Source organism: Lissotriton helveticus, chromosome 5_1 (genome assembly GCF_964261635.1).
Source record: "Lissotriton helveticus chromosome 5_1, aLisHel1.1, whole genome shotgun sequence".
NCBI lineage: Eukaryota > Metazoa > Chordata > Amphibia > Caudata > Salamandridae > Lissotriton > Lissotriton helveticus.
The window spans coordinates 1,491,949,934-1,491,964,617 of record NC_136065.1 but is presented as its reverse complement, the minus strand read 5'-3'; the positions used below and the strand labels follow the sequence as shown (position 1 = coordinate 1,491,964,617).

Genomic DNA, 14,684 nt, shown 5'->3' with positions numbered 1-14,684 from the left:
CCTGAGTGAATCGAGAAGGCTTGGGGGGCACATTTGGCATAATTGCCTAGGGAGTCGAGTGATAAATTGCGGATGAACTCTGAGGAGGCAGGCGGTCAGCCCATAAACTGAAATTCCGTGTTCTCCTCGCAAGTAAGTGTGAGAACATCCGATGGTTAAATTGTCTTTTTAACGCTTGCAGAGTAAATTGAGTGCATTAAACAGCACGTCCTCCATCCTCCGCATGTTCTTGCATCGTGACAGTTATTGGATGCAAAAAACGATGTACTGCAGTTTTCGGAGTGCATTTTTATCTGCCAGCCCTGAGTAAGAGAGCTGTTGTTAGTTGTTTACATTATATTGTCGAACGGGGTCAGTCTGCTGTCCATGCGTGCAGCTGCCTGTTTCCCAGTTGCTGCACTCCATTCTTTAACAGCTCATACTTCACGCTGGATTTTGTTTTCCGACTGTAGATTTTGGTGCTACATGTTAAAATAACATTAGTAAGTGAAATGCAAATCCTAAAGCCTTTTTCTATGTAAGGGCTGTTAGAGTTAATTTTGCAAAGTTGTGCCAACTCACCTGCTGCCTTTCCTGCCGGTAGTACCACGGTTCTCTCAAAAAGCAAGGCCGGCTGACGAGGCTTGCAGTCACAGTCTCATGTCAGTATGCCTGCGCCATGCCTCTGAAGAGCTTAGGTTAGAGTGGTGAGCCTGCTAGCATTGCAGATGACGTCTGCACAGTGAGTCCGACTCACGGCACTGCATGCAGTACTGAACAGGCAAGAATCGAGCACAAGTAAGGAGTCTACTAGTGTTGCAGCTTGGAGGCATTACAGCTGAGGTGCATATTTTTGATGCTGGGACCTCACATCCTTCAGTTGTGGGCCTGGTCCCATTTGTGACAGAAAGTCCCTGGAGTACACACTGATCCTCTGCATCCTGACTTGATTGATTGCCGGCAGCATGGAGGATCCAGGATGCCCAGAGTGGGTGAAGGCTGCTATGGCATCTGTGTTTAAGTAGTTCTGCTAACTTGCTATGGCTGCTACTAATAAATAGCATTAATGCTTCAATCATTCTGAGCTGCCAGCTCCCCCTGGTCTGTAGTGTACTGAGTCTGAGAACTGTGCAGTCATGCAGCCTAACTCTGCTCTACTAAGTTTTCAGCTGCCAGCCGTTAGAGTATTTTAGTTCAGTGACTTCTTAGTTTCTTGTTGCTCAAGTGGGTGTAATTTCTGATATTATTTATATGTTGACCTTGTCTAAATTGCTTGATGTTATCGTAAGAAAGTGTCACTCATAGTTGTGAAAATGTCACTCATAATTACAATGAAATTATGAAAATGTCACACATAGCAATCTGAAACCTTGGCAGCTATGCTGTCGTTTAGTGGGGCCGCAGCGGGAAATCGTTTTAATGCTGATGGAGATTGAGAAAGTTCTGATTGGCAGAATGCAATGGACTGCTGACAGCTCTTGGTGTGTGTTAGGCTGCTGGAACTTTTCTGTCCTTGGTTTCCAGTGGTGCCACCAAGCAACAGCCCTGCCTTCATTAAATAATTGACGAACACAACAAATACCGTTCGCAAGTCACTCCAACAGTGGCCGATATGCTTTATGTGGTGAACAACAATAAGTGATCGTTTACAATCATTTTCATTCAGGTTTGGTCTGTGTGATTTTTTTTAAAGACACAGTCGGTACACAACCGGAAGTACATACCACAACCTGTTATGTTTTCACAGCCTGTATTTCATCCCATTTTTTAGATCAGGATTTGGCCAGACCTTTTGTTTTAAAAGAAAATACATCTGTACGATCTGCTTATTTAAAGGAACTCTTGGACAACTTTCTTCATCTGTTAGAGCCGTAATTCACATTTTGCTTCCGCCGGCTACAGCATACAGTTTGGGGAAGGGGACCATATCTGCCAGGTTTTCACTTCGCTTATGTGTGACATTTACAGGTCTTCAGTAATTTATGAGTGACATTTCACTGCCTTATGTGTGCACTTTAAGCAACACTTCACAGCGAGGTCAAGAAAGCAGTTCTTTACATTAAATACGGTAATCTATGTAAGCAGCCATTTTTTGTAAAATGTGACGAACATGAATCTTATTATAACAGATGCTATGCTCATGACGTTTTGCAATCACTAACTATCCCTATCCTTACTGGGCACAGGGCACTTGACTCCTATGCTACACATTGTTATTTCCACTGTGTAATTCTGGGCCTGGTGCTGATGAAGGATTTATTAAACCACAACTGATGACTAGTGATACGATGTCAACAATAAAATCACGTAGCAGCAGTTAGTGACAGCCTGCAGAAATGGACCTCAACATTTACAGATGTGAATCATTCTGCCTTTACTTTTAATGCCTCGTTGTTATGTATTTCAAGCATCTTATGTGTCTCTTCCTTGCAGAAGTGAGCAAAATAGTGAAGAGGCCTTTTTTGTTTGTGGCTGTGACATGCCATGGGCTTCATTTCAAGTTGTGTTAATAGAAATCATGGGGCAAATTTTTTTTCTTTTTTCCATAACACTTGTCGTAATAATTATTTTGACACAGGACAAAGAATTTACCTCAAAACAAAGACACAGCACTCCTCTTTGTCACATGATTAACTTCTACAGACCTTTTTATTATTGCGGCTCCAAGTTCTGAGAGTATCTAGTTGTTCTAATGGGTGTACGTTCTGACTATTTATATGTTTCCTTCGTCTTCATTGCTTAATTTTGCTTGCGAGAAAGTGTCACTCAACATCGGTGAATGTCACTCATAATTGCACTGAAATTATGAAAATGTCACACATAACCAATAGGAAACCTTGGCAGCTATGATCACAATACTAAAATACGTTTTTAAAAAGCACAGCTGCCTCCAATGGAGAGCAGCTCTCTCATCAGCTTTGCATATCCTAAAGCCGGTGGATTCCTCTTGCAAAAGCCTACGCACATCCGGGAGCGCCGGAAGTGACGTCATTGGTCTGCGGCAAGAACGAATACCGTGTGTGCAATGGCCATGATGGACGATGGATCGGGATCGGTCTTTTTATTTTTCCAACTCCACTTACAAAGCATCACAAGTTCATGGATTCCAGCGTGTATACTCCGGTAAGTGCTGCAGCTTCAAGGTAGATGTTAGTCCATCGGGGCAAGCTCCACGGATCTGCACGCGCCCATATCCTGGGTCAGCCCCCCTATTTTAGCGCAGCTGCCTTCCAAAAGAGCAGCAGTCCTCCGCTCTCGGTCCCAGCTGCTCAGTTTCCGTCCCAGACGAGCTTCCTCATTTTTCGGAAAGCACAAGTTTTCATTAAGTGGGCCAGACGCAGCTCCCTGCAGATAAAGGAAAAAACACAATTTCTTTGGTTGATGTGGCACCCGATGCGTTGGCTGCACACTTTTCCAAGCCGAGCCGAGGGTGTACCGGTGACCGGGTGGAACACTAAGATAAAGGTGTGTGCTTCGTGTTAGTGTAATGAATGCCTGCGTTGCAATGTGTGTGCGTGCGTGATTGCGTGTGTGTTTGATGTTTGTCTGTATCAGCATGACTGCTTGTTTATGCACCTTTTGTGTTTGAGCATGTGTATTTTGTGTATGTGTGGTAGCGTGCCTGTGTAAGTTGTGGAAAATTGTAAAAAGCATAAAAAATGTTTTACAACAAGTTCCTCGCAGTAAGGAAAAATACATTACTGCCCGTGTATTAGGTAGCTAAAGTTTTCGCCTAGTGTTAGTTCGGAAATTAACGCTGGGTACAATGTTGAGATGATTTCTTCTAAAGCATGTGACATTCTGCATTTAATCTGAAATGTATCCGTGTCACAAGCACATGAAATTCTTCAAGAGAGATAGGGACAAGAAGTACAGCATAAGGTGTGTGATAATCTGGGACAGTTCCCTCTAAAACTGCCAGGGGGAAAGCAAAACATCACATCATACCAGCCTCGCGCACAAACATGCAAAGCAAATATGATGAAACACTGGTCGCATATTAATTTTATTTTATTTCCCATGACTTTTAGTATCGAGATATACAACATAGGTTGTTGCCTATATGGATGCCTAAAAGCATTTTACATTTTATTTGCAGCTTATTTGCATAAAGCAAATGTGCAAACGAAGAAAATATTCTGAACAGTAAAACACAGGGAGGTGGAGCGTCAACATAGGAAGGACGACTTGCACAGAACCCACTCCCTTCTCCTGTGAGATGCAGGCCTCGCTTCTGCCAATCATATTTCTGTTGAGAAGACTGCAGACTCCTGCTATACTAAGGCCAACAAAATGGCCCCTAATACCGATAGAGCGGAAACCAAATCGGTATAAATAGAGATGTAGTAGAAACGCGACTTGTGGTATTAGAGTGTGTGATAATATTGATAATAACACAAGTTAAAACAAATGAGCACCTTTTAGCAGGCGAAGTTGCGGTTCAAAAGTGAATATTTGTTAGGGTACAGCCACTGCGGTTGACAAAAGACTTTCCTCCTGCCAAAGATGCTAGTCAGTTCTCGGCACTAAATTCAGGAACTGCTGGCACGTACTTCCGTTATCTGGCTGTCGCCAGGTCTCTAAAATAAGGCCTATGCAAACGTGAAAATGTATGCCTTCTGAAAATTATATGAAATTTAATGAAATCCGCTTATGTTGGTATCTTGCATGAAAATTGAATGTGTGGGTGGGCATAGCTCACGTTCAATGGTCACGAGATACACTCGAGCTGCACACAAGAAAATGTCTCCTACGAGACGTTTTCTGCTTCAGTCAGTGTAAACTGCGAGATTTTGTAGCCACAAAAATTGATAGAATTTTGCAAATCTCATATAACACGAAATTTGGAAATTTAACGAGCATTATAAAATGTTTTCATGTGCCTTCCAGCAACAGAAGAGTACTGGAGCAGCATAACATCGGCTTTTCCCTCATTAATATTGATGAGGCCATATATGTATATTATGGCCTTATGCATTCATGAGATACAATGTAACCTGTAAGAGAAAAAAGGCCTTTGCCGCCATCTCTGTCGTAGGTTGTAACTAGCTACATGATTTGGTGCAGTTTCCAGATTTCGAAAGACTCTACACCAGTGGCATAACAAAGGCCTCTGGAGTATAGGGGGTCCCGAACTCCAGGGAGCCGCTCAGCACAGTAACGTGGCCTCAGAGCTGCTGAGAAAGTCTGGAGGGCAGCCTCTCTGTGATCTGCAGGGATCTCACCAAGTTTCATTACGTTACTGCTCCACACTATATACAAACATTATTCCTTCATTTAAATTCTTCGTGGCATGACAGGTAAGGGATGTCTCATGTTATATTTTAAATGACTCATTTATAGCACTGCAGATGTTTATATTAGGTGGAAGTCTGCGCTTGTAGGCAGAGAACACAGTCATTATGTAACTTCACCTTAGTGTGTCATTTCAACTGTTAATTTTACACCCTCCTTGATCCAGGGCATTGCCATATCATGAATCCACATCCCAATAACAAAGCCGTGTGCATCAGAAGGAGAAAAGCACCCCTTGTGTCATTACAGCGCTGCTCACTGAGCAGCATGGTGCCAAGGCACAAATAAGTCTGCTTTTCCCTTTTTCCGATGCAGGCTTTTTCTCACGAGTTGATTTTTCACCCCTACTTGCCACAGTCACTCATTTATGCTTGCTGGATGACTTTCCATTTGATAACAAAGTGCAAAAAGCCCCCAAAGATGACCACGTCTGCCCACTACCACACATAATTTACCCATCACATCAACATCTTTAATGCATCCTCTGTCACTTGAGGTTGTGCCTCGTTAATGTTCATCTCAATGGAAAAGGAAGTCCCTTAGCCTCTTATGGGTCCAGAAGTGCAGTGACTCTGGAAAATTGTGTGAATAGAAGCTTCCTCAAGCCCCAACACTCTTTACAACGAACCTATGTGAAAAACCCTTTTTGTGAAGAAGGGGTTTTAGGACATTACAAATATTCTCCAGTTCACTTTTTTTTCTTAGCTGAGCATCTTTCATGAAGTCAAAGAAGCCTACTGTGACAGAGAGAAAAGTTATTTTAAGTTAAGCAGGATGGAAGGTCTGCACTCATCCCCTGTGTCTATGACCACCACAACTTGCGGGGCAACCGCCAGGTCCTCTTCAAGTCAGCCGCTTCCCTGCGCTCTCTCCTTCCCTCCCCTCTCTCCTTCCCTCCCCTCTCTCCTTCCCTCCCCTCCCCTCTCTCCTTCCCTCCCCTCCCCTCTCTCCTTCCCTCCCCTCCCCTCTCTCCTTCCCTCCCCTCCCCTCTCTCCTTCCCTCCCCTCCCCTCTCTCCTTCCCTCCCCTCCCCTCTCTCCTTCCCTCCCCTCCCCTCTCTCCTTCCCCCCCTCTCTCCTTCCCCCCTCCCCTCTCTCCTTCCCCCCCTCCCCTCTCTCCTTCCCTCCCCTCTCTCCTTCCCTCCCCTCTCTCCTTCCCTCCCCTCTCTCCTTCCCTCCCTCCTTTCCCTCCCTCCTTCCTTCGCCCCTCCCTCCTTCCTTCGCCCCTCCCTCCTTCCTTCGCCCCTCCCTCCTTCCTTCGCCCCTCCCTCCTTCCTTCGCCCCTCCCTCCTTCCTTCGCCCCTCCCTCCTTCCTTCGCCCCTCCCTCCTTCCTTCGCCCCTCCCTCCTTCCTTCGCCCCTCCCTCCTTTGCCCCTCTCTCCTTTGCCCCTCTCTCCTTTGCCCCTCTCTCCTTTGCCCCTCTCTCCTTTGCCCCTCTCTCCTTTGCCCCTCTCTCCTTTGCCCCTCTCTCCTTTGCCCCTCTCTCCTTTGCCCCTCTCTCCTTTGCCCCTCTCTCCTTTGCCCCTCTCTCCTTTGCCCCTCTCTCCTTTGCCCCTCTCTCCTTTGCCCCTCTCTCCTTTGCCCCTCTCTCCTTTGCCCCTCTCTCCTTTGCCCCTCTCTCCTTTGCCCCTCTCTCCTTTGCCCCTCTCTCCTTTGCCCCTCTCTCCTTTGCCCCTCTCTCCTTTGCCCCTCTCTCCTTTGCCCCTCTCTCCTTTGCCCCTCTCTCCTTTGCCCCTCTCTCCTTTGCCCCTCTCTCCTTTGCCCCTCTCTCCTTTGCCCCTCTCTCCTTTGCCCCTCTCTCCTTCGCCCCTCTCTCCTTCGCCCCCTCTCTCTCTCTCCTTCGCTCGCGCTCTCTCTCTCCTGACTTGACTTCAAGAGGGATACACAAAATTTTGCGTTTGCCACCTCGCTCCATCAGTAGCAGGCATCTGACTCTCTATGCATCTGTGGGGATAGGTAACTTGATTTCCCGTCACAAACCCCAGTGTGAAAGTTTACTTATTGATAGTTCTTCTATTTCTCTCATAATGCCTCTACTTTGCTTTCCTGAGCAGCAAGACCTAAGCATACACTCTGGCTCTCCAAAAATAAAGTTGATTATTAGGTAATTTCCTCAATGGCCTTCAGTGCATGCCCTAACACTTCTTTGTAGTCCAAAATCTAGGCATATTAGATAGAAATTGCACCAGGTCAGTGTACTTTTTGAGGTGCTTTTCTCCAATTGTTATTATCTGTTATGTTATGTTATTATCATTTATTTTGCGCACAGATGCTCCAGCTAAGGAGCGTCCTGGCGCAAGTAAAAGGTGAACATAACACAACGCAAAAGGAAACAGAGAAGTACAAACTCCGTGTGAAGAAATTAAAACAAGTAAGTTTTCACGGCCCTACGGAATGCTAATCGATCCTCTAGCAGGCGGATTTCCAAAGGGAGGGAGTTCCAGAGAGCCGCAGCTCTCACACGAAAAGAACGACCGCCCATCCGGCTAAGCCTGAAACGCGGGATAACCGCAAGAGATTGCCCAAGAGATCTAAGAGAGCGAGTCGGGACATAGGCGGATAAAAGATTATTGAGGATCTCGGGTGCCGATCCTTTTAAGATTTTAAAAGCAAGGCTAAGGGCCTTAAAGTGGATTCGACTTTTAATCGGTAACCAGTGTAGGGACCGCAGGGTATTGGAAGTGGGACAGGACCTCGGCAGACCCACCACTGCTCTCGCAGCAGCATTCTGTACTCGCTGCAAGCGAACGATCTCAGATTGGTTAACTCCCAGCAGGAGCTAGCTGGCATAGTCCAGCCGGGAGATAATCGTCGCTTGGATAACCAGCTGTCTCGTCGGGGCATCAAAAAATTTGAAACCTGGGGGCATCCTGTTCGGCATCCCCACTGATCGTGACCGCTAGCTGCGTGTCGTCGGCATACGAGACCATGGTTAGGCCCCATTGCCTGGGGACATCAGCCAGCGGCCGCACGTATAAGTTGAAAAGCGTGGGACTCAGCGAGGAGCCCTGAAGGACCCCCAGGTCCAGCTGATGGAATTTTGACTGAAAAGGAGGGGTGGCAACGCAGAAGGAGCGATCGCTAAGGAAGGAACGGAACCACTGCAGAGCAGAGCCACAGATGCCAATGTCCTCCAGGCGGTGCAGAAGGATGCGATGGGACACAAATCTGTAAATTACTTTGATATGCTTTGTATTTTACCTCTGAAACTTAAACCACACAAACTAATTCCTGATTTTTATATCTAGCAGGACATAATCATGGTTTCATTCATCGTCCTGTTTTTCATTTGCGATCATTCTGTGTGTGTTTGAAAAGATGGTGACTTCCTGCTTTTGGACAATCCTGTGGAAGTTCTTTGTAAATGGCTGGTCGAAAATCTAGATAAAGCTGGTCGGACAATGACCGAAGAGAGAGAGATTTTAAAGCTACGTTTCGGTCCCAATCATCTGGTAAGCACAATAAGTAAACCTTTATAATAAGTTTGCAACTGCAGGATAATGGTACAAATTACCAACCTGTTTCAGTAAAAACCTAGATTTGTGATTAATTAATCCAATAATGGACAGTAAAAATGAACATGCATATCCTCACATATGCCTTGGATTGCTCTCCAGAGACAAATGTAACACTTATGAAAAGGGCTGAAACGTTTAGCTTGTGGTACTACTATAAGGCAGCCATTTTTGGATAAACCATTTTATTAAGGCAACTTTTTTCAGGAGGTTCAAGTTCAGGCTTACAATGTATACTGTCTATTAAGGAAAACTTACTTTGTTATGGATAGATTGTACATTTGTCCTTTATTATCAATACCTCTTTATATATTATGGCTAGTGTGTGAAGATATATTGCAAGTGGTCAATGTGTTCTTATCTGTTTTGAAGTTTATATGTTAATATATATTTTTTCTCTTGCTTTTTTTAGTGAAGAAACAGTGTCTAATGATTCAGGATATTTTTCAAGAGATAATTGCAAGCTATTCTGGCACTTTGAAATCTTTCTGCATTCAATGTTTTTAAATATGGCTGCTTTATACTGTTGGAGGGAACCTAGCAAATATTACATTGTTAGCCATGTATAGATGCCAACTCAAAAAAACACTCTTCCTATATATATTTTTTAATATGTAACCTAACATGATGGCAAATAGTTAATAGTTGTGTTATTTTGCAGACTGATATGCAGCAGTTGGTGAAGGACTCAAATGATCCTTCACGGTTCAAAGATATTCTCGTTCCAAAGCGGAAATTGCACAGGCTCTTGGAGGAAGCCAAGGCAGCTCAGGACAGTGCAGGTTTTCTTCTCAATGGTGTCAGCGAAATACTTTCTGCAAAAGGTTTAACGGAGGCTCGTGCTTGAACAGCTGTCCTTGATGAGGAGAAGGTCGATGCATTATTTGGTAAGATATTACAAATGTTCAAAGTAACATTAATTCAATCTTGGATTGCGAAAATTCATTATTATACATGGTGTTAAAGGTTTGCATGTGTGGTCTGGTATCATATAATGGTAAGATGACTCAATCATTACTCAACAGATGTCTGCAAAAGAGCAAGAAGAGCAATGGGGGCTTGTAATTATTAACAATTTGTGCTGAGTTTGTGCTTCAAATCTGGCACAAAGCCGTGAGGTGTGATTTTATTTCTAAATCTGTGGTCCAGGTGAGGGGCTCAAACTGGATGAATGGGTGATGGCAAACTGAACTTATAAAATACTGTGCTTGCAGCTTTTATTTAGCCACATGTGCCTCTTTGACCAAGTACCCTTAATGTTAGACTTATGAACCCTTGTAACCCTAACAATATCTCATCTGGCACTCTATATGAAATAATGGAACAAACTTTTTAAAGGAAGCTCAGCCCTATTAAAATCTAAAAATAGTTGTGGTAACATGATACTGATGTATGTTATTTTATTTTTCCAGAGTTTATGAAGTCTGTGTGCAGTACCAACGGCTGGCCATCACTGGACTACAGAAGTATGAGAAGGAAGCTTGCGATAAAGATTTGCAATGCTTGGAGAGGATCAAAGAAAACTCAGAATCTAGCATCAAACGACTAAGTTGCTGGTTTCCGTTAAGCAATTTGTTCTGGTTGCAGTAGCCTGGCCTTTATTCCCTCCTTTTTTTCCTGGACTATTTTCTGGATTTTTCCTCTTGTTCGGTATCCTGGCCCCCATGGGGCTAAATATGTGCTTGCGATAAATAAAATTACTTGTTGACACATACCTTTTGAACATTTTTCATTTCACCACTGTTTGGTTTAGTCTTTTGCCACTGGTCACCATGTCAAACAGCTTCAGATAATGCTCTGTACCTCAAAATAAGGCAAGTCCCAGTGAGTCAGGAGTATGGGAGTAGCAGCACGCGTAAACAGTAGCGGCTCGTATAGGGCGTGCTGTGGGGAGGGGAAGGGTAGCAAACATGGACATACGCGGAACGGAGGAATGTAATTACTTTCCTTCATTCTGTTGTATGTCCGTGTTTTCTACCCTGCCCCTCTCCGCCCGTGCCACCGCCCTATGTAAGCCGCTATTGGTTGTAACTCTTATCTGAATGCAAAGTATAACATTCTTGCAGACCTCTACTTTTGTATGAAGGTGCTTGTGGTATTTCTGCAGCAGAAACCCAGCTAAAATTGCATTTTTCAGATTTATTTTAAACATGTATCTACCTCTCACTGTAGAATTAAAAAGTAATCTTTCCAAAGCAGGAGAAAATTATCTGTTAATTAGGACCAGGTTTAGAGAAGTTTTGTGTTTGGTTTGCTTGTTTTATAATGCAGACCTGAATCAAAATCCTTTTCAGGATTTACCAATCGAAGCAAATTGGTATTTGGAACAACACTCATCAAAAATGGGAAAGGTTCCACGTTTGTCTAGACATAGTATTTTTGGGGTACCAGAACGGTACCCTTCAGTACAAAACCCAGGCTAGACTCTCAGACAACATTGCATTCTAGTGCAGTGGTGTTAGAGAGAGGGATAGACATGCCACTTCCCTGCTCTCTCCCTGTTATGCAACACAGCCAATTAGGGTGCTGCACTGCGTTCAGTGACAGTTTTATAAATCCGTGCCTTACTTTATAACTTGTGGCATTTCAAACTATTCTTGGTATTGTGTAAAAAAGGCATATCACATCAAAGTGGCCTGTTTTTTTTTACAGGAAAGTACATCTAACAGGTGGTCTGCAAAATGTTTTCCTACCAGCAAATCCATAGTCCTAAACTAGTAGGGAATACTGGCAGTCGGGTAACATGGTCCTAACATGGAATTGTCAAGGTGTAACTCAACTGTAATGATTTATTAATGATTCTAAATTATTAATTAGATCTGGGAGTAATCCACTCTTAGCCTTCAGTTGGTTTAAAATATTCCAAGAGTATTTAAAGTAATCCATGCTCATTTTTGCGTTGGCATTAAATCATCCTAGCGTAATCAACACTGAAAATATAATGGGGCCATTCTGATGTAATCAATAGCCATCCTGAAGCTGTCATAGGATAATCCACACCCATCCAGAAATTGCCATGGGATCATTCCAGTGTAATCCACTTTCATCCTGGAGCGGTTATAGGATCATCCTGGAATAATTGACGGTCATCCTTAAATTGTCTAGAGCCCATCCTGGAGTCATTATCACTCATCCTGATGCTGTCAATTAGTATTCGTGGAGTTGTAAAAGGTAATCACTCCCTGCCAGTGGAAGTCATCAGAACACCATCCTAGCGTAGTTTTTGTGATTACAGTAAGAGTCATCCCATTTAAATAATCGGCCCTGTGGGCAGACTTCAGGATGGCTTGGGATGACGTCCCCAGGAATAGCTGGCTGAAGTCATCGAATGACGACAGAATCACTCCAGGATGATCTTCCTTTTTGACTAGGGATGGCCCAGGAGAAAGAGGAAAAGAGTGAGGTCCATGGATAGCGTCAAAGTCTAGGCCCATAGGCGGGGGAGCTATCTGAGAGCAAATTTCTTCAACTACAAAAGACAGACAGCTTTCTCAGAGAGATGGTCGAGGGAAAGTGGGCCCTAAGAGACGCTATCACTACCATTAGTGCAGTAGGTGCAGTGGTATTGGTACCATGGGAGTGAGAGGGCCACTGCACATAAATCATATCTGTCTCCCTAGCATGAAGGGAAGTGGGGGGCCAATTCCCTTGCTAGTATTTGGGCCCAGGTTCAACTTGTTGGGCAGGAAACAGGTTTAAAGCAATGCAGTGGTGGGGAGGTTGGCATATGTGGAGCTATTTTCCCGTTTAATTACAAAAAGAACCTACTCTGGGCCTCTGACCTAGGAGTGATGGTCCTGTGGAGCAGGTAGATAAGTAAGTCTGCTTTGTAGGGCTCTAGGTATCATTAGCAATGTAAGTTCAGTGGGACCGAGGCTCAGTGCTGTGAGGAGTCAAATAAATCTGAATTATGGCTGTTCTACTGTCCACACTTGGTTGCTGACAGTGCCTGAACCAATGGCCCAGGGCGGTTATTATTATTTAAGCAGAGGATACACTTTGGCTTGGGTCTTAGAGTGATGGCAAAGAAGGGGATGGGGCAGGATTTGGTCCCATGTTTTAAACAAAGAGTAGAGGAGACTGCCTGCTTCACAAAGCAGTATCTATCATTAGTGAGGCAGTTAAAGTGGCTCTGAGATGTGAGGGGCCCGCTGTATTACAATTTTGACTGTTTATTTTTGAAAGGAGGAATGGAGCCTGCAAGCAACACTGGGAAACTCATTTTTTTCTGAGAAGGGCAGCGTCTGTTTCAAGATTGGTGTGATGGCCGGGCATGGTGGGGATGAGGTGTCAGAAGACAGCTTGCGACTCAGGGCTGCTGCTATGATTAGGACAGCAGATGCAATTACATTGGGGCCCAGAGGTGCGAGGGGCTCATGACACCCCTATTATTGGGGTAGTATTTTTGACATATTTTTATTTTTGTTCATGTACTTGCTCTTTTATAATTTCCACATTTAATGTCAATTTTGAGCAGCTGAAAGGTAACTCTGAAGCTCTCCGAGCCTTGTGTGCTTAGCCCTGTTACTCCCTCTCCCTCAAAATATTGACATAATGTTTTCGATAGGGGCAACTTCAGAACATTTTGCTAAGGGGGACTGTTACATTCTGCCTTTCTTTTTATTCTCTTTGTAATAATATTCTCTGTGCACTGCTCACTGGAACATGGAATGTAGTGATGCTTGTCTGAATCTTACAAACCAGGTTCCAGGTTCCACATGGGACAGTTTACTGGACTACTTCATACTGCCAGTCGTGCTGTGCTTATCTCATCAACTCTATAGTAAATATCTTATTTTTTATTGAATGCTGTGGACTTTCATTACAACATTGGCGACAAGGGACTCAGGATACCTTTTCTGCCACGTCAAACTCAAGCACAGGAGCAGAAATTATATCGAATCCACGAAAGGAATGTATGATAATTTATTTTTACCTTGGATATGTTAGAGGCAGTGTGCTGTTCTACTCTCGCTTCATTCTGGCGATTTTACGATATTCTGGTCCGGAGTTGTGCATTTTCCTCAATTTTCTTCAATTTGCCGGTGAGCTTTCTCAGCGTTCTACTCGATGCTGCATCCTGTGTCATTGTGCGCGTCATTGCGTATTGCATGCGCCAGAACGCGTCTTCTCATCATCACGCACGTAAAAGTACGTGTTTCCGCCATTTTGTTTCATTTCCATAGTGACTTCTCTACATTATAATCACCGGAGATGGAAACGTGATATGCACATACTTCAGCGCTCTGCTCAGGTATGACATTGCGCGCCTAGTATTCCTTTGCGCATGGAACTTTAAAGTTGACTTTAGAGCTAGGATGTTGCGAGCATTTTGATCCTTTGAGCATATTCAGCGTTTAACTCAAATATTGTTATGTGAGCATATCTATTGTGACGTGTGTGCATTTCTACATTCACTTTCTATTGTATTTCATACCTCATTAAACAAGCATTTACAATGCAACGGTTTCGCCTTTGAAAAAGTTAGAGCTATTGACATTGTTTATGACACATTTTTATCTCAATTGGTAAGCTCATTCTGCACATTAAGTGACTGCTGCTGAAATCTCTTGTGCCCTTATGGCAGGGCCAACTCAGCCCTTCATATTGCCAAATTCATTAAATTGAGTAAAGACTTTGCTACATTTGTACAAAGGCAATTACAATGATTAACAGACTCCATTATGGACTGGATAAATACAGCCACTTTAAAATAATAAATAAAAACATATGACAGCAGTGACATAAGGAAAAAAAAACTAACAGAGCAGCATCTAAACATCACAGATCACATTTCATTTTTGGCAGCACCAATTAGAAAGCCTACAATTTTACATCCTAACCCCAAGCCTGTTGTCCCTTTTGGAGATATAATCTAGATGTGCCATACATGGCAA

General features: G+C 43.7%; 1 protein-coding gene and 1 long non-coding RNA gene across 5 annotated transcripts in view; one reads left to right on the top strand and one right to left on the bottom strand.

The window, feature by feature from the left end:
- The window catches only part of LOC144753663 (uncharacterized), a 63,764-nt gene extending 49,534 nt beyond the window's left edge, over nt 1–14,230 (bottom strand). The window contains exon 1 of the long non-coding RNA XR_013594460.1: nt 13,724–14,230. This is a non-coding gene — a long non-coding RNA (uncharacterized LOC144753663). The remainder of the gene's footprint in view (nt 1–13,723) is intronic.
- On the top strand, nt 2,962–10,501 carry LOC144755510 (uncharacterized). 4 transcript variants are annotated; one of them, XR_013594913.1, is made up of 4 exons: nt 2,962–3,102; nt 8,521–8,724; nt 9,449–9,674; nt 10,200–10,501. XR_013594913.1 is itself a non-coding variant. In XM_078644500.1 (4 exons), the coding sequence occupies exons 1-3, from the start codon at nt 3,021–3,023 to the stop codon at nt 9,632–9,634; spliced, it is 402 nt and encodes a 133-aa protein (XP_078500626.1). In that variant the 5' UTR covers nt 2,964–3,020; the 3' UTR covers nt 9,635–9,674; nt 10,200–10,501. The 4 variants fall into 4 exon arrangements, 1 of the variants encoding a protein (XP_078500626.1); XM_078644500.1 differs by having other exon boundaries at nt 2,964–3,102; nt 8,591–8,724; XR_013594914.1 differs by having other exon boundaries at nt 2,965–3,102; nt 8,524–8,724.
- Nucleotides 14,231–14,684: the final 454 nt, after the last annotated feature.

What these genes read in the sequence shown, in the direction of transcription:
- LOC144755510 (XM_078644500.1), top strand. Translation starts at nt 3,021, where the DNA reads ATGGATCGGGATCGGTCTTTTTATTTTTCCAACTCCACTTACAAAGCA. An exon ending in ATTCCAGCGTGTATACTCCG is followed by an intron (nt 3,103 to 8,590) that starts GTAAGTGCTGCA and finishes GTGTTTGAAAAG; the next exon opens with ATGGTGACTTCCTGCTTTTG. An exon ending in GTTTCGGTCCCAATCATCTG is followed by an intron (nt 8,725 to 9,448) that starts GTAAGCACAATA and finishes GTTATTTTGCAG; the next exon opens with ACTGATATGCAGCAGTTGGT.